Raw genomic sequence first — 19,680 nt, 5'->3', positions numbered from 1 at the left:
AAAATGTTTGTTTCTCTTTGGCTTGCTTAATTTCTGGTCAAGGTTGGGCTGGTCCTTGATTTTGTTACACCAGTTCTCCCTTCTATAATCTCTACTTTGAATGCTGCTTTTTAAAAAATGCAATGCAGAATGATTGATTTATTAGGAGCTTTAAAAACTGAGCAGCTAGCCATCTAGAAAAATGCACCCTTACAATTTTGAAAACAGAACGGCAGTCTGAGGAGTGGTTTGGTTAAATTATGTAGTGTATTTGGGCAGAAGTTTTTTCATCAATTTTTGTTAATCACAAAGACATTCCTAAAGATGACTACTGGCCCAATGTTCAATATTTTGGACTCACCAGCAGTATTTCAGATGGAGGTCAGCCGCCAGGCAGCCTATTCAGATGCTGTTTGCTCCACTCTTAATTGGTGACAGGGTATATTTAGTGGATGAACAGCTTCATGTCTGCAGTGCTTCCACCACCAGATCAAACGCATGATTTACACAGGAGTCTGTCTCCATGAGTGAATCCGTATTCTTTTACTAAACTGGTGTGTGATAGGATGATGCATGGCTTCCGTGCCACTAGTTAGCTTATCACCTGTTGGAAATGCCCTTGCAGTTTAAATCCACTAAGGAGTTGCACCCTGATTTAGAAATATGTTCATAGAGAAGTAAATGGATTTAGGAGACTAGTGATGGGAATTGGAGTCATTCACCTCCCAGTTACTGATTCTAATCCATTCCCAGGTCAACAGTAGTGATGTGAGATATTGTGTAATTGAATAGTCATGTAACCACATGAAATCTTAGTAGTTACACGACTATTTGATATTCAGCAGCCAGTGCACTCTGGCCTGTTCCTGCCCCTTGCCCCACCTTGTGCTGCTGCCTGTGTGTAAGAGGCAGGTTGGCGTCCGGAAGCTGGTCCACGAAGGGAGCCAGTTTAAAAACCAGCTTCCTGTGCAAACCAACTCCACTGCCACCCTGCGTTGCTGCCTCTGATACAGAGGCAGAAGTGCAGGGAGCTCAGACACACCACGGACAGGGGCTGCTGCCACAAATTAGCCTCTGTCCATGGTGAGCCTGGGCCATCATGGACACAGGTTGCTTCTCAGCCGCCCCCTTAACTCCTTCCCCATGCTGCTATAGATGCAACAGCATGTGGAGAAGCAGTGTAACCGGCACTGGGCGGTTTTCAACCTGGGACCTCTGGAGCTTTGTATAGGATTCTCTACTGTTTGAGTTAAAAGCCAGCTAGCTCTCAGCCCATGCTGTAGAGATCTCTTGTTCTTAGCTGTGGCTGTGGTTTAAGTGCCACTGTATGGGACAGTGAACCATGCTAGGTGTGTGGGTTACAGCAGCACCTCTTAGCTCCTGCCTGCCCCCCCTCACTGCCTCTGTAGTCAGGTCCGCGGAGCTGGCACGTGCGGGGAGCCTGCTTGAAAGCCGGCTCCCCTGCATATCTGCTCCTGCCTGACTCCTCACTTTCTGCACTGCTGCCTCTCTATCAGAGGCAGCAGTGTGGGGGTGGGAGATAGCCAGCTCTTCACAGGCTCCCACCCCCACCCCCCACTTGTATCAGAGGCAGCAAGGGGTGGGGGGAGCGCATGTTGTCTTATGGTTAATCGTGTAGTCGACTACACATTGATATCCCTAGTCAGCAGTGACCAGAAATTACCATCTGGTAGCTCAGTTGTCCCCAAAGCAATGTCTGGGGGTGTCATGGCGCCCGCCAGGGCATTTATGTGCATCCGCCTAGTCGGGCTCACAACGCAGGATGGCTGGGGGAGGATGGGCCGCACGCGCTGTGGGGCCGAACTCGTGCCGTGACGGGGTGTGAGGAAGCACCGGCAGCGGGAGAGCCTGCCGGGGAGCGCGGTGGGGAAGCTGCGGGAGCAGGGCGGCCGGTCTGGAGCGGCAAAATGGCCGCGGTGGGGGGGTCTGGCACAGGCGCACTTGGCACAGGACTAGCCGGCCGGGCAACGCAGCAGGATGACGTCAACCACTGGTGCGGCACCCACCACACACAGTTTGGGGACCACTGTGGTAGCTCATAGGTGAGTGATGGGCACCTGTGTCCCATCGGGGTTCCGTGTGTGGTTTGGGTGATATTTTGTTTACCATTGCCCGAGAACAGGGTTGCCAGATTCCACTGGATTCCGCCTGCATCGTTTTTTCCCCATTGATATTACTGAAGTAACATACACGTAAAGCACAGGCACGTGAAGCGAGGTGCATGCTGATTGCACACATTAGTGACTGTGAGAGCTGTGTGCTCCCTCCGCATCCAATCAAAGCGCTGCTACGGTTCAGTCAGCACCCCTCGCAAATTCTAGGTTTGCAACGCCATTAGCAAAACTACCTTATCCCGGGAGACCATCTTGGTTATGACAGTCTTGCAGTCAGTCTGCTGAGATGGAGGAGGGTCTCTCATTCAGCCCACTCTCTAGCTTTGGTTGTTCACATCTGTCATAGGTGGCATAGTAGGAAATGCATTGCTGGCCTCGACCCTAGGGATGGCTTCTAAACAGTCAAGCATGTGACACAATGGCTACGTCTACACAGCTTCCTTCTTCTGCAAAAGCCTATGCAAATGAAGCACTGATTAGCATATTGCCATGCTTCATTTGCATAATTAATTTGAAGCCATTTTTCCACAAGAGCCATTCTTCTTGGAAAAAATGAGGAAGAACAGCACTTGCGCAAGAGGGGTTTTTTGCATAAAAGGAATCTGTGTAGACAGCTCCTTTTTGAGCAAAAACCTCTTGTGCAAAACCAGCTCCTAATTAATTATGCAAATGAAGCACGACAATATGCTAATCCACACTTCATTTGCATAGGCTTTTTCAGAAGAAGGAAGCTGTATAGATGTAGCTGAAGTGAGAAGGCTTGTGCTGCTCCTGCCGTACTGTTTTGTACCTTGATTTCTCCTTCTAGTGCCATTTGTGTAGAATTTTTCTTGAGCATTTCTCTTTCCAAGGGACACTTCACTCCCCCATGGTATTTAGTCTGTGTAGTGGGCTTTTTCATGTATGGTTTCAAAATGTTTATCCTTTTTCAGAATGATTCAGGCGAGTCTTCCAAAAAGAGTTTGAAGATTTATAAATTGCAAAGCACATATATTCCTTGCTGGCAATGAAGGGTTAAAATTTGTTGGATTTTAATGGCTGTCTGCATCGATGCCATGCCTGCTGGTGTTTGAGAATTTGGGAGTAGACTCTACCATTTAATCACTTACTTAAAACTGATTTTGCCATTAACTATTGTCTCCACAGAAGTAGAAATATATTTTATAAATCTGTGTTTAGTTTAATTTACACATCCTTTTATGACTGGGCCAACTTCTTTAAGGGCATTTATTCTGCTTCATATAAATAATTGATCAGCCAAGTTAATTTACTTCTGCCTGACTTGATCAACCTTAATTAACTGCCCTGAAATAAAGACTGAACTTTTGGTTAGCTTAAAATCTTTACAAGTGTGAAAAAGAAGGGGGTTTAAGTTGATTTTTTTCTCCCACTAACACTGTTCCTGAGGGAGGGAGATGGTGAATGTTGTATATTCGCACTGATACAGAAACCTCCAGATAACAATAACCCAAATAAAATCATGACTTTTGTGGAAAAGCTCTTCTGTGTATAGGTTGTATTCAGAATACATGACGTAGAACACGGGATTGGTCCTGCTGTTAGCAGGAAGTTGAACTCGATGATTTCCTGAGGTCTTTTCCAACCCTGTGATTCTGTGAACTTTGGGTCGTGGCTTGCAAGGGCGAGCAGCTACTTGGCTGTCCGATGCTTTGTTTACCTGTGCCTCAGCAGGAATGAGTGATCGCAACTCCCTTTGGCCGCTGATCGCTGTTCCCAGCAAATGGGAGCTGTGGGAAGCACTGTGGACTGGGACACCACTTCCCTCAGTTCCACTGGCCAGAACAGCGACCCGCAGCCAACAGGAGTTGCGATCACTCATTCCTGCTGAGGCACAGGTAAACAAAGCATCTCACAGCCAGCTAGCAGCTTGCCCTTACAAGCCATGACCCAAAGTTTGAAAACCATTGGCCTAGACTGATGCTGGAAGCATTTAGAGGGAGAATTTCCAGGATACAATGGGCAACTAGCCCTGAATGTTCATGATGTTTATGTACAAAAAGATGCAGATAGGTACCTAGTGGAATTTTCAAAAGCCCTGTCTTGTAATATTGTGTAGGATTAAAAGAAAAGGGGAAAAAATTGAATAAACTACAACCTATGAATGGGCCACCGATCCTATGCAATAGAAGCTTGTTCTCTGTCCAAGAACTACTTTTTCTACACAAAATAATGTTTTGCATACCGTGCAACTTGACACTCAAACTACGGTTAATTTATCCTTACACATAAATATCAACACACACGTGATTGAAAATGCTTTGTCTTCATAAAGCATCACTCTCTTGACCAAACTTACTTGCTACCGTTTGATTAATTAAGGTTGTATTCTGAACAAAATTTGCTTTTTATGATACTGGAGAGAGCGTCAATTTTCCAGCAAGTGGAGACGTGGACTCATTTTGGCATGCTCAAAATGATCAGTAATATCCACTATGGCTCTCAAATAGATTGATTCCCATGTGGGACTCTTACTGATTGTAGTGTTTTGTGATTATTTAAGTCAAATCACATGTTGACTGTAACTAAGGAGCCAGTTGTTTTATCTTCTCTGCCCCATACTCATCTTACTTAGAGGAGGAGTTTTGGCAGTGTCAGTTTGTCTGGTCAGGGTTACGTTTAGAACTGGTAAGCATGAGTAAGAGAGCTGACAGATTTGATGGGCCTCTGGGCAAGATTCGGGGAAAGTCAGTGGCTCTACGCTCCCAGAAGAGGCGGGACCTTGGGCGGAAGGGGCAGGGCTTTGGGCAGAAGGGGTAGGGCTGTGGGCGGCCATTCCTCTGTGCTGCTCGGTGCATGCACGATCTTCCCCCCAGCCAGCCCTGAGAGCTGCTTGGAGTCTGCAGCCTGGAGCTCCAGCAGCAATTTATAAGGCCCAGGGCTCTGGCCACTGCTATGGGAGCCCCAGGCTCTTTTAAATCACTGGGCACCGGGGCTGTTGGCCTCTTTGCCGTCCTTCATTTCCCCCACCCATCAGTGAGCCTGGCATGAGAGAGGAATTTTTAAAAATAATTTGCACAGGGAATGTCACTGTTTTCATTTTTTTCAGTCACTTATGGCTATGTCTACACTACCGGATTTTTGCGCAAAAACCCACGAAGCGTCCACACCTCAAGCGCATTTTTGTGCAAGAAAATCTAGTCAGTCGACAGAACAGAGGGCTTTTTGTGGTGTAGATATACCTCCTTCTACAAAAGTTCTTGAGCAAAAAGGGGGGTGTGGACGCTCAACGGATTTCTTGCATAAAAAGAGCCTATCAGAAAAAGCACGGGTGCTCTGATGGCCATTCTGTGAATGGCATCAGAACTTTCTTGCGCAAAAGCATCCGTGCAGTGTGGACACTGTCTTGCGCAAAAGCACATCACTTTTGCGATGTAGATGCACTTTTGAGCAAGAATTTTTTGTGGAAGATCTCTTCCGCAAAAAGCATCTTGCACAAAAACCCTGCAATGTAGACAAAGCCTTTAGGTTCATCTTTAATGAGTTTTGAGTCTGCAGAACTATATTTTCTGTTAAATTTGGAAAGCCCAAACTAGTCCATTCGTCTTGCTTTTTCTGTTATTTGGGATCCGTTTGCAAAATACATTTCCAAATCCTTATCCACCAGGGCTTCTGCTAATTCTTCTAGCCACAGGAGGTAGGTGTAGCCAGACATAATGTCTAACGAGAATACAAAAAATTTGCAAAGGAAATGTTCTCAGAAAAATCAATTTTATTTTTTTGGGGGGAAAACAAATTCATTGAGGAAAATTTGCAAGATTTTCAACATTTGTTTCTATCCTAGGAGCAATTTTGTAACCTGAAATGTAATAAATAATTTTTGACTGATTTGCTTATGGATTATTTCCTGAGTCGTAGTGATGTTTTGTTCATATTGGAGAGCTGACAGGTTGTGATTGTCCGTTGATTGATCTGCTCCTCTGTGATACCAATCTCCTCAGGGCTTTTGATACCTTTGGGCAGTGCTTTCTTCTAACATATGTTTTGCCTTCACTGGTGTTCTTAGTAGTTTCCCCATGTATCTGTGTCAGGATAACCTGTTTGTTATATATCAGAAGAGCTTGGGAACTCAATGATTTTTCTTTACTGTTCAGGTTCAATTTCTTTTTTCACCTTTGTTTCAACTGGTGTGATGTCAGCTGGAGGCATGTACTGCCAATTCTTCAGCACTGTAAGAAATAAAAACTCTTTCTAGGACACTGACAGATTTTTCAGGCTGCCATAAAAACTTCATAGCCATTGATGTCTGTGTGCCAGGCCAGAGGTGCCGCCATCTTTCCACCAAGCACCATGTATTTCAAAGGGATGAGTTTAAGTAGCCAAATGACAAATCTTTATATTTGGCCAGATTCTCAGTTGATGTAATTAATGTCAGTCTTCTTTTATTCCACTTGAGAATCTGGCCCTAAGTGTGGATGAAGAGAGGAAAGTTAAGGATTTTTAGTTTGTTTCCCTCCGGTTAAAAAAAGATGTGCCTTTTTTACTATTGTCTGTAGGGATTGAGCAGTATTCCTTTAAATATTTTGTGGTCCCACTGTTGTCATCTCTGTTTCAGAAACCTCCAGAATCTTGATAGTGCTGGGTTGTGTGAGTGTGAGTGTGAGGGAGTGACTGACTGACTGACTGAGCAGGAGAAAGCGAGATCTTACACATGATCAGAAAACATAGTTGTGACCAAGCATGTGTGTCATTCTTTTCGGTTATGAGTATGTGTGAAGCAGAAAAGACAACATGTACTCTACATTAGAGCTGAAGCAATTTTAAAAACAAAATGTGTTGTCTAGTTACATACAGAAAGTTTTTTGTTAACTTAGATCTGAAGTTTTATGAGGGAATTGACAGAAACCGTATAATGAACCTTGTAGTCCTTTTGTCTCTTTGTATGAGTCAAAGATCCCACACAGCAAATTTAAATCAAGTTTCCATAGCCCAGATGAAATTTATTTAAATGTAAGCAGAATATTTGAATCTGTGCTACTACTTTTCATATATGTGAAAGAGATGCATGACAGGTAGGGTGAATAGATCCCTTAGTGACAGGTGTCGGGGGGGAGGGGCTTATGTTTGGTTTCCCCAGCCTTGATTGTGAATTGGAAACGAATGTTGTGTCGTGTATCTGACAAAGTCCTTATTAAGCAGTTGCTTCTCAGATAGGACATATTGGTTATTAGGTTCATGGAACATCATTATGAATATCCAAATTTATCAATTAGTGAGAGGCATATGGTTGTTTGGTTGGAGTGTAGCTCAACCCACAGAACTAAATAATAACCTTAGTTTGATGCTGTATATCATCTAGTGCTTGACAGTTTGGCAACTCCTGAAATGTTAGTGAAAGGGACTGCTTGCTCTCAGTAGTTAACCTAAGGGAGTTGGCCCTGGAGGAAAGAACCTTTCATTTTCCAACAAATATGGTACGGAAGATGTCTCATGGCTCAAAATTATGCCTGTACCGATTTTCTGGGGAAAGTAGCTTCCCCTAGTATTTTTCCATTAGAAATGCATTGCTTTCATTCTCTTCCTGTGATTGATGATTTCCCACATGTGCTAGGAGGGGGAATATTTCTTCCTGTTTGTGAACTGGTTAAAAGTTACAGAATTTAAACGAGTTCCTCCTTAAGTATGGGTCTTTTCTTGCCAGTGGAGAGCAGTTGAACCTATATCAGCAGTGGGCAACATAGACTACTGTGCAGACTGCATGATTGACCCTCCTTCATCTCAGTGGGCTGCAAGACTGTCATAACTAAGACAGTCTCATGGGATTGGGTAGTTTTGCTAACTGCGCTTGTGTAACTAGAGTTTGCAGAGTGTGCCAATTGAACCATAGCAGTGCTTTGATTGAATGCAGAGGGAGCTCATGGCTCTCAATGTTGTGTGCTGTCAGTACACCTCTCACTTCACATGCCCTTGCTTTATGTGCATGTGAGTGTTGTAATATCAGTTAAAAAAAAAACCCACCTGGATGGAAACCAGCAGAACCAGCAACAGTAAACAAAATGCCTCGTGAGCCACACGTACAGCTCCGCTAGGCCGCATATGGCCCTCGGGCTACAGGTTGCCCACCACTGACCACTATCCTTAACTTAGATGGTCAGTCAGATACGATTATAACATTGCAAATGGCCAGAGTCAGTGAATGGTTTGTGAGTTGCCTGTGGACTGAAATTTGTTGTTCATATAAACTACTTGACAAATAACTACAAATAGTATTCACACCCTGGTCATGATTTCTGTGAATGCTTCACAAAGGAAGACCAAAATTCTCCAGATACTTTTTTAATACTAGAGTAAGCTGAATTATTTGCAAGAAACAATGTATCACTAAAGTGTATAGTATGCCAGATAGATAAAAATAACTAGGAAATTTACTCAAAGGGCACAGAATTCTGTGAGTGGCTGAATGAATCCTAGATTTCAGCAAAAATTCAAGGTGCTCAGCACCTTGCAGATTCAACCCGAAGTACCTTCTCGTGCTTCATAATAATAAAAGTTGCTAATGTGACAGAGTCTTGATGTGAATGCAGATCTGAATATTCAATGCTCCACTTCAGCTTTCAGCTCCTGTCCACTATGTATCAGGATTTAGATGTTGTTCATAAACATAGAAAGACTCATCAGTTTTGAAATAAAACATCCACATGTAAAATTATTGATTTTATGTGTTGAAGTGAAAAAAAATTCTGTAAGGGTGGAAAAAATATTGAGCAAATAATGCTATATTTAGAACAGAATTTACTTACTAATATTATAGCCGTTCCAAGAGATAAACATAAACTGGTAGAATGAACCATTAATGAAAGATAAATTGTATGACGGGAAATGACATATGTTTATAGTTTGGGCAGGATTTAAAACAGGGCATGTCTCCTTATATACAGCAACTGTTTTAACAGCTGCTTTTTTCTTCTCCTCCCCTAAATTATTTCAGGTTTTTGAGTCATGATGCAAGAATCTGGGATTGAGACAAAAAGTAACGGTTCAGCCATTCAGAATGGAGCAAGCAGTGGCAACCATTTACTAGAGTGCAGCCTACGGGAAGTGAGATCCAACGGTGAGACACCCTCAGTTGAAATTGGGGCTGCAGATTTAGCACATCTTCAGCAACAGCAGGTACCGTAAGATATGTATTACAACTTCCCTTTCTAAATAATAATAATTTTTAAAAAAGTATTTAACTCTTAAAACCATTGATATTTGCCACTCAAATAAATGCGTAGGAGGATATACATACATGGGTAGGAGATATACCCTGCAATATTTAGATGAATGCAGTCATAATGCAAAGGGAAATTTATACTTATCTTCCAGTGCCCTTTCTCATGCACTCACTGGAAAGATCCAAAGATCATTGTTTTTATTGTCTAAATGTGTAGGGGCTGTGACTGGGTGAATCACTGTATACAAATAACTAGTTTCCAAAATATGTGTCTGGTTGGAAGAATCACTAAATCTGAACTTTGTTTTTGCAATACATTTTAATATAGCCACATCCTGTATCAGCAGAGTCTTTTCTGTTAGCAAAATGTTTTGTCAAGGTACCTACCTACTGCAGTGACACTTAAAAAAATAAATACCAAATTATCGTAGCAGTCCTATTTTTACTACAAAATCATCAGGAGCAAAATTGTATATTAATGTGTGTCCTGTGTACTTTAATTAGTGCATTTTAGACAGAAACAATTGAGCTCATCGGTCTTATTGTTAGTAGGTTATTTCTTATAACAAACTACCTAGCACGTAGTATTAACATGTTTTCGGAGGAAGAGGAGCACTGCTGCCATTGGGAATGTGTTGATGCCTAAACAGTACTTGTTGTAATGCAGTAAACATTCTTTGAAAAAGGCAACTGGTGGCTCTGCAAGACACTTTTAAATGCACAGTGATCTTTTCAGCAGGTTGTGGTGAAGAAAATCCTGCAGTTGAAAACAATGGCAAAATCAAAGACTGAAAAAGTAGCAAGTAGCCAAGTTTGCCAGAGTAAGACAGAAAACTGCCAGAATTAAACAGCTTGGAGAAATGTATGATACTAAATGCAGTAGACTTTGCTTGTTTCGATCATTTTCATTCTACAGGTTTTTACTTGAAGTGAGAATGCCATCAGTGAGAAAATCACAGCCATGCTGAATTCATTACTGTAGTAGTCACACAAAACCACAGATAAAATTTCAATAACTGCAGGCCATAGTTGAGTAAACAGTTGCACTGAAACTTAATTCCTGTTGACTTTTCCCTCATTCTTCGCCAGGGGCACATTCTGATTCGTAGTGCAAAGACAACAGGGGTTACAGCTTTGATTAATGTAGGACAGTAGAAGAGAATTAGAACCGTAAAATATGTTAGAAGTTCATTCAGCACAAAGGTCTGCTCTTAAAAAGGCTTCATCTCTCAATGAATTAATTACACTGTTTTGATTTGAATGCTTTGGAATTTTTCAGTCTTCTCTTCACTCCGCCTCCTTTGTTTAGTCTCCCTTGAAAAAATAAATCCTCCAAATTTGGTAGACCAAAAATAAGAAACTTTGATGTTTCTTCCTTATCACCAAATATTAATCTGCACTGAAGCAGCCACCCTTGGGAATATGTCAGCGCCTCTCCGTAATCAACCAGAAGGATCGCTGTTGAGTGAGGTAACATCTTAATCTTGTATGTAATGTTCTGTATCAGTCAACAGCCGTCCATTTGGTCAATTAAGGAAGAGAGACAGATGCATTCCAAAAAACATTATGTGAGGTCCTCCAACCCACTCCCAAATGATGCTCAGAACAGCTGGATGTGCTTTCTTCATCTTTCTCCCAGACCCTACCAGTGACTTAGACACAGAAATTGAGCAGGGGAGAATTTCTTTACGGTGAAGTTTTGTAGATTCTCAGTTGTACTCCGTATTTACCTTTTGCCCACGTTTCTCTTGCTTCTGATTAACATGATTTCCTCTTGGTTTGCGAAGGCCTCCATGTTCTGTGTTTTTAATACTACAATTAATTTGTTTTGATGAGTCTTTTTTTTTCTATTGGGTTCTCTTTTTAAAAAGTGAATCGTTTGCTTAGTTTATAACACTTCTTTAAAAAAAGAGTGCAATATCTAAAGGGCTGTCAAAACTAGTGTAATAATGTATCAATCATTGTGTTTTGAAAATAGTTTTAAATGCCATAAAGAAAAAATGTTTTCAGGCTGCTAATGCAAGCATTTATAGATACGCATACAACACAGAGCATAATGTTTAGATGTTTCTCCATATACAACATATGCTCTCAGGTCACTTAACAGAATGCATGCTAGATAACGCTGCTTCAATACAAATGAATAGTTATTTAAATAAAGCAGCTATTTCTTAAGAGTATTTCAGTCTAAGCGTTTCTTTGTGCCACCTGGCATTTGTGTTGTCTGAAAAATAAGCAGAGTATAGATTGAGCGTGGCTTTTCTCTGGTTAACTTGTTAATTGCGTATTTCCCATGAATGGTCAAGCAAGGGATGCTGCCATTCAATGCTTTTGGATAAAGCATTTAGTTGGATTTTAGAATTTGAACTCCTTAAGTTTGCGACTTAGCAAGAACCAACATTTGTTTCTTTGAATTGTGTAAACCTTTTTTTTTTTTTTTTTTTTTTTTTTTTAAGGTTGATTCAGGAAGTTTTAACAAATATACAAATCATTCACTTTTGTAAATCTTATATAATAGAAAAACACCAAGTAATGCTGGCATTCATCATTTTGGAGGAATAACATGGATTGTGGGTACTCTTGCAATCAGCATGGTGATGAATCTAGTACAAATACTATGCTGTCTTTGTCATTTGTTTAATTCCTTTGCAGGAGAATGTGTAGAGGGAAACTAAATAGGGCCTAGAGCTAATGTTTCTTGCACCATGTTAAATCGTCCTTTGAGTAGCAAATTTGGGGCCCAATTCTGTAACACTCAAAGTGATGAGTAGTCCTCAGTTAATGTCAGTGGAGACATTTGTGGCATAAAATACTATCCAAAATAGCACTGGTGGTAGAATTAAGGTCCTTTGTGGAGAGGGCAGCAGGAAAGATAGAGAGATAGAATTAGAAAGCGGTATGGTAATGGATGAGAAGAATGAGCTCCAGGAATTGACAGAACGGGGAGCAAGAACACATTTCACAAGGTATTAATGCCTCCTGAGAGAGGCAGTGATCCTCCTCAGCTCCTATGATCACTGCAAATTGAAGATTCCCAGCATTTTTCAGAAATGGGTCTTTTCACAAACACTGGCTTTGTTGACTGTTTTCTGCCTTGAGACTTCAATTAGAGCCTTAAGGTGCCCTGGAGCATCAGACTCCTCAAGAAGAGCTGAAATAGACAAGTCAAGCAGAGCAGTGGAACAGCCCAGAGGAACTCCAGGTGCCTAACCAGACAACAGAGGTGAGACAGAACATTGTAACAAGCCAGAGAGGCTTAGACCCAGCAACTGAGAAATCTGGCAATATCTGGTTGCTCACACAAATCACTGAAACAACCCGAAGAGTTCAACAAGAATGTCTAATGACCAAGAGGTATTTTAGAGCCGTGCTCCCTGAAGGGAGCTGTGGTAGAACAGTTCTTGCCAAAGACCTGTAAGTGCAGATGCTCTTTTAGGGTACGTCTACACAGCAAAGTTATTTCAGGATACCAGAAGTAACCTGAAATAGCTACCCCGCATCTTTTGAATGTGTCTGCGATTTCAAAATATAGTGGATGCGCTATTTCGCCATCCCTGTAAGCCTCATTATACGAGGAGAAAGGGATGGCTCGGAGTAGCGCTGTATTTTGGAATTTGGTGCTGCTTAGACTGTGACGAAGCTACACAATTTGCATAGTGCGATTTGTATTTCTTATTTCAAGTTTTGGGTGTTGTGTAGACTCACCCTTAGTGTGAATGGGTGCAGCTCCAGTTACTAGGATGGCATTTCTCAGGTTTACTCTAGTAGAGAATATGACCCACTGATACTAAAGAACCAAATAACTTTCAGCACCATTTTTGTGGTTTCTTTCTGCACATTAAAGCATGTTGTTTGTTTATTAATAGAAAGATAAAAAGTACAAATGGAATTAAAAGGATGGAACATAAAGGGTGAATTCCAGCAAGACCTGAAATGCTCTGTGGCAAGGTGGCAGAAATGCAAACACCTCTATAGAAGGTTCTAGTTGGATACCATAACTTCAAGTACTGCCCCAAGAGTCTTTTGTCTAATTCAAAATCCTTTTGAACTTTTAGGAGGTATGACTTTAATAGCAATTTGTTGACAGATTAGCTGCAAAGATTGCAAAGAGTTTATTTTGCAAAACTGGCAGACTCATATCAGTGTTCTCTTAAGGAAAAAAACACATTGCTGTTTTGCAATTGCTTGCATTTATTGACAACCAGTGCTGAGCAGGCAGAATTGGAATGTTTGTATAATGTAAACCTATAGCTTGCCTGATGCAGTGTAGCGTACTTTTAGGTAGCGCATAGATTACTTGATAAAAAGGGTTACAAGGTGACTGCTTTTATGTCAGAGTAGAATAGCAATATAAATGCAAGTGGTACATAGAGAAACAAGAAGGAAGTTTATATAGAAAGTTGCGCTTTATGTAAGAGAGTTTCTTTTTATCACTTTGTCTTTGAACTGGACTATACTGTAATTCTAAAGTGTCTCTTAGCTTTCTGAAGAGTTTAGCTAAATAGTATGTTTAACTTGTGTCTACAAAAATAAGGTAAGCAGCTTTTTCTTGAGCAGACTTTGACAAAATGTTATGTTTAATTTTCCCTTCATTTTCCTACTTTTATACCTTTATTTGCCTTGAAACTAATGCACATGATAAAGTAACAGACAAATTGAATCCTATTCATATGCATGAGATATACAAAACATTCACACTTTTCACATAAGATGTTTTGGGCCAAATACTAATACCTTACATACAGTGAGTAGCTCTACTCCATCAGTAGTCTAAATAACTTCAGTGGGGTTCTGGGTTGTGGGGCAAAGTGTAAGCAATGCAATGGTAGCGTATTCCAGTTTGTCTCTAAGGTTGCAATATTGGATTTTTAAAGTTTCACACTGAGGAAAAGAAGAGTCTTAAAGCATGATATGTTTCGTCAGACTCTTCCATGACACAAGAAAGAGGTAAATGTATAGTTATTAGGTATTTTATTCAGCGACTGCTTTAATTTGGTAAATTAGGAATTTCAAGAGTTTATTAGACTCCTACTAGACTTTAAGGTCAGAAGGGGACCATCATGATCATCTACTCTGATTTCTCCTGCACATTTCAGGCCACAGATCCTCACTCATTCCTGAAATAGGCCACTAACCTCTGGCTGAAGTCCTCAAATCATGATTTAAAGACTTCAAATTACAGAGAATTCACCATTTACATTAGTTTCAACCTGCAAGTGACCTATCCACATGCTGCAGAGGAAGACAAGAAAATGAAAACCCAACCCCAGTTTCTCTGTCCACAATAGCCAGGGGAAAGTTCCTTCCCAAACCAAAATACAGTGATTGGTTAGAACCTGAGCATGTACGCAGAGTAGAAGTCATTCAGCATGTATCAATACAAATGAATTGAATGCTGTCTCGTTTTTAACAACAAATTCACTAACACTCTCATCTTTTAAAAAATATGAAAGGGGCATATAAATTATATCAAATTTTATAGTCCTACTGATCATGAAGTGGACTTTTCTCTTTAGAACAAAATTACTCATCTTTGATAAAGTCTTTTTTCCATATTGACACAACTGGATTAGACTAAACTTATTTGTTATGCTTTAAGGGAAAACATGTTTTGAGTCACTTTTTTTGGGAAGATAAGGGGTGTACTTATTAAACTACTGATATCATTGAAAGAGCCATACAATATAGATTAAACGACTTACAAGTCATCAGGATTGTGTCTGCTTTTGCATTTTAGTCCACTGGTAATTCGCATTTACAATAAGCTCATGAAAGAGCAGTCTCTTTGAGTCTTTTTCAGCACAGGGAGTAAAAGACTTTCCACACGTAGTGTTTTTCTCACTCATGCTTTCCCCCCCAAGTTCTCCGATCTCCCAGTGTTGACTGGAAGGTGACACGATGTCTTTTTAGTCATTCAAAACTAATAACTTTTAATCTGAAGGTTAAGTAGTGAGATATAAACTAAGAGATGATAATATCAATTTTATGTTCACTGAAGGGCACAATATACCTCTTTCTAGTAGAGGGAAAATTGTGCGTAAAATGTCTTTTGCTTTTTAACAGAAAAGCTCTGGCTCTGCAAGCTCAGAGATGAAGCAGCACTGGCAAAATTAAATAAGTTTTAACATAGGATGTCTAGCTTGCCAGAATTTTTGAACCAGTGACTTTTTTTAATAATACAGTTTTTAGCTCCCTTATCAATGAACCATGCTGAGAATATTCGTGCAACATTCTTTACCTTTTTTACTACTAATGTCTCTTATTATAACCACTTATTGACATCAACAAGACTTAAATTATCTCTGACTGTTGAAGGGTAAGTGGAAACTGCTGCTTGGTTCCACTTGCTAAGCTTTTTTTTTTTAAAGTTTAATTTTGGCTTGTTTCTAAAATCCTTGATAGCCACATGAGACTATGGGATCTCCATATTTGCACACATACTGTGTGTGTGTGTATCTGTGTGTGAGAGAGAGAGAGATTGGGCATCTAACCATCTAAATTATGTGCACATCTAATTTAGAAGCACTCTCTGGACGTCTTTTTATGGTATAATTATTTACTTTTAAATTAAAATGTAACAACCAATAGCAAGTTAGGTTTATGTTGACTCTTCAAGGAAATATGATTTTTGAAATATATGTTGTTTTGTTTTTTTACCTAGTATATGCAAAGTCCCCAATGAAATGATAGAACTATGCTGTTTCTATAGACTCACCCTCCACTCTTGTAAAACTTACCTGCTTATATTTGCTCATGCTTACTCATCAAAGCCAACCAAAAAAAAAAGTTACACATTCACCAGTTAGCTGTGCTCGGGGAAGATAAACAAAGGAGACATTTTAAAGCTACTATTTAAAGCTCGTATTTGTCTTCACTAATAGAGAAATTCAGTGGACATAGGATGTAAATTAAAAGTCTGCTTCAGTTGATGTTCAAGCCGTTTTAGAGAGATTTTGTGTATTTACAGGTTGTATAAGTGATGCAACCAAACTTTTGGCAAGTCATAGGACAAATATAAAAAGACATTATGTCTAATGTGGACTTGAACTCACATAGAACTGTTCTTCATTATGGCCTAGGTACAGCAAGGTTCTTCAGCACCGGCCTAACATAATGTGTGAATAATCCATACTAAATCAGTGGGATCGCTCATGCATTTAAAGTTGGGTACAAGTACCTTGCAGAACTGTGGTTTAAGTGATTTCAGACCAAAAAAGAATAAGCATGATATATTGAAATACTTTAAAATAAGTGTCACTGTTTAGAAATATAATATATCTTAAAATATATTGTTCATGTGAAAGAATTGGGACTACATTATCATTTTTGTAACCAGGATAATGTTATTGCGTTGGTGTTACAAATGTCATCCTACTTAATTCTACCTTTGCTTGATAGAAGTCATGTCTTACAAAACATGACGCTTACACTACTTTTATTCCATTGAAACTCCATTGATTTACACCTAGGCAAAGGAGACCAATATGAAGTTCTGTGATCTTTTCTTTTTGTGGGCCTGTAATGTGTTTTTTCTCTTTTTTGGCATTCCATTGCATCACAAGTGAAAAGGAATTGAGTGCTAGTTGAACGGAATATTTGCAGAACAAGTTACACTGTAAATAGTGAAGCTCTCACATTTGGTATGAGATATTGTGAATCAGTAACAAAAAATTACAAACTTCCATGCAGAGCATCTCAGGTAAACAAAATTATTATTCTCATTTTGTCTGTTTGGGAAAAAAAAATCTATTGAAATAGTGCAATAAAATAATTTAAAATGTTACCATATTGCAAATGTAGTATGAGCATTGTCAGGTGTGTTGCTGTTTTGTGAGTTTTGTTAGCTGCCGTGACTAGGTTTTAAAATGTAAAATTCATTTGGAACATATCGTAAATTAAGAAACATTTTATTTTTCCATATGAAATCTATATATTACATCTGTAAAGTAAGTGTAAAGTCAGTGTCTCCTTTATCTCAGATTCAGCTTTTCAGTTTATTTTTCATCGTGTTTCTTGGTTTTTTTCTTCAAGGGTTATTTGGTAGTAAAAGTATGTAATATTCTGTAAAGTATGAGGCTAATAGGGCTAGATGAAATTAGGCAATTTCAGATGTGGGTAGGAGCTACACAAATTGACCACTATACCTCTGCCAAAGTATTTCAGATCCAAAATCTAAGGGCCTGTCTACCTGAACACTTAATTTGTGGTAAGTTGGGGTGTTCACAGAACCAGTTCCACTCTACCACTCGTTATACTGGTGCTTGCTAAGTGTCTGGGCACACTAAAAGTTCCCTAGCACAGTTTAATCTACTCCCATTTCGAACACCCTGTGGAACTTTCAGTGCTCAGCAGCAGGCTTTCTGCAGGAAATTACCCTGAAACAGGGTAGCACAAGGTAGTTTTTCATACCAGCTTGCCTCAATTTAAGGCTGTGTCTATACTGGAGCTGGAATCACACCTGTAGCTCCAAGTAGACGTGTTTGTGCTAATTCCTGTTGAGCTGGCATACTGAAAATAGAAGTGTAGCCATGATAGCACTGAGAGTGGCAAACAACAGCAAGGACTAACTTCTTCCAATACAAACCTGTCTTGACCCTGTAGGTGTATATTGGGGCAGCAAGTCCTCGTGACTGCCTGTGCTGCCCTATATACACGACTATTCTTAGTGCATTAGTTTAGTTAGAGTTAGTGTGAGTACGTCCACCTGAGCAGGGAGTCACACCCCTGGCTCCAGCTGTAGACATAGCTGATGCTCCTGTCTACACTATAAGCTTTGATCAATGCAAGTTATAGCAGCATAAAGTCGCTGTGGTTACTTTATCGCTTGTGTGTGTGCATACTTATTGCCTTGTGTTGGCGATGCACTTATCACCAGAAATGCTTTTTTGAGGCATAGTGTAGTGCACCATGAGTAGGGATGTGACTAGTCAACTATCCAATAAGCAAAAAAAAAAAAAAAAAAAAAAAAGTTGACTAGTCCCTCGACTAGTTGCTTCCCCCACTCTTATTACCTCTATCAATGGCAGCAAGTGGCGAAGGAGCAGGAGCCGGTGCTGGGGGGAGTCAACTTAAAAGCCAGTTCCCCCCAGCACCATGTCTGTAGGAGGCAGGGGAGACAGGAGGGTAGTGGGGACAGGGCATGAATCGGGAATCAGCTGTTTCCTGGCTCGTGCCCAGTCCCAGACACGCTTCTGCTTTTTAAATGTATTAAGAGCTTGCCGGTTCTTAATACATTTAAAAGGCTAAAGTACAGCAGGAGGGACCCAGTGCAAGCCAGGACAGCTCACACAGGGACGCCCCACTGTGTACCAGCCTTTTAAATGTATTTGAATATATATGAAGTGTTACATAGCAAACATATCCTTATTTTGCTATCAGACCACTTTGCCACAGAGTATAGAAAGAGAAAGGACTACTTCCTTATGGGTATACATGTTTCTGTGGATCACTTGGTTGGAGGGCAGCACTTCACCAGCATCAGTTTTGACTCTTCAAGAAGGATGAAAGATGCTTTTATCTTTAAGAATGTAGGACTTTACAGAAAACTAAGTGTAGGGACTTTCTTTCCTGACAGATGGATTACCATTGGGGAAGTTTGAAATGACTGTACTGAGCCTGGCAATCGTGCCTGCCCCTTGTTCTCCTGGGTTATGAAGCCATACAGCAGCCACCTTGCTTGCACCAAGGAAATTTGGTTACTGGCTCAGCATGTGCCGAATGACAGTTAAAGGTGCTTTTGTTGGACAGAAGGGACGCTGGCAGTATTTACTCACAAGTTTGGATCTCAGTGAGAAAAACACGCCAGTGGTTATCACTGCCTGCTGTGTACTATATAACATCTGTGAAGGAAAGTAGGGGAAAAGCTACTGCCAGGGAGGAGGGCAGAGTGTTTGCCTGCTGAGTTGGAATAGCCAGACAGACAGGCTAGCAGAAGAGCTCAGCATGGAGCTATAACGGCTCAGGGAGTCTTTGAAGGAGCAGTGAGCCCCTGTAATGCTTTGTAGTGTACTGACCACTGTGTGGCCCTGCTGTTTTGGGGCATCTTAGGAATTGTGTTGTGCTTGGTGTATGTGTGAATATAACACCTAATTGTGTTGTGTTTGGTGTATGTGTGAATATAACACCTATTTTTGTGGTACTGTACATTTATGACTATTACATTATCACTGATCCTATGAATTGCGTGGAATCTTACAGTAATGTCTACTTGGTTACTTTCTGAACTGCTAGGTACTCTGCAGCAGTGATCTAATGAAGATGAATTATGTTCTAAATAATAGAATTTGATCCTGTAACAGAATCAAGGAAAAGTGTGTGTAAAGTGAAAAAACAATCACGTCCATTTTACTTGCTCATACCCCATCAACTTTGGCTTTTAGAGGTCAGTGCACA

At 40.4% G+C, this 19,680-nt stretch overlaps 1 protein-coding gene across 46 annotated transcripts in view; it reads left to right on the top strand.

Moving 5' to 3' along the window:
- Positions 1 to 19,680, top strand: part of FOXP1 (forkhead box P1) — a 562,577-nt gene that overhangs the window by 322,922 nt on the left and 219,975 nt on the right. For 42 of the 46 annotated variants that reach the window (XM_075938629.1, XM_075938614.1, XM_075938618.1 and 39 more), the window contains one exon: positions 9,061 to 9,242. The exons of 2 other annotated variants lie outside the window; for them this stretch is intronic. In XM_075938629.1, the coding sequence (XP_075794744.1) occupies positions 9,072 to 9,242 (171 nt within the window). In that variant the 5' untranslated portion in view covers positions 9,061 to 9,071. Of the gene's footprint in view, positions 1 to 9,060; positions 9,243 to 19,680 lie in introns of those variants that run through there. 2 more of the 46 variants (XM_075938633.1, XM_075938632.1) reach the window with 1 other exon arrangement.

This window comes from Pelodiscus sinensis, chromosome 11 (assembly GCF_049634645.1).
Source record: "Pelodiscus sinensis isolate JC-2024 chromosome 11, ASM4963464v1, whole genome shotgun sequence".
NCBI classification, from domain to species: Eukaryota; Metazoa; Chordata; order Testudines; family Trionychidae; genus Pelodiscus; species Pelodiscus sinensis.
The sequence above is the reverse complement of the archived record's forward strand: the minus strand, read 5'-3'. Positions and strand labels throughout refer to the sequence as shown.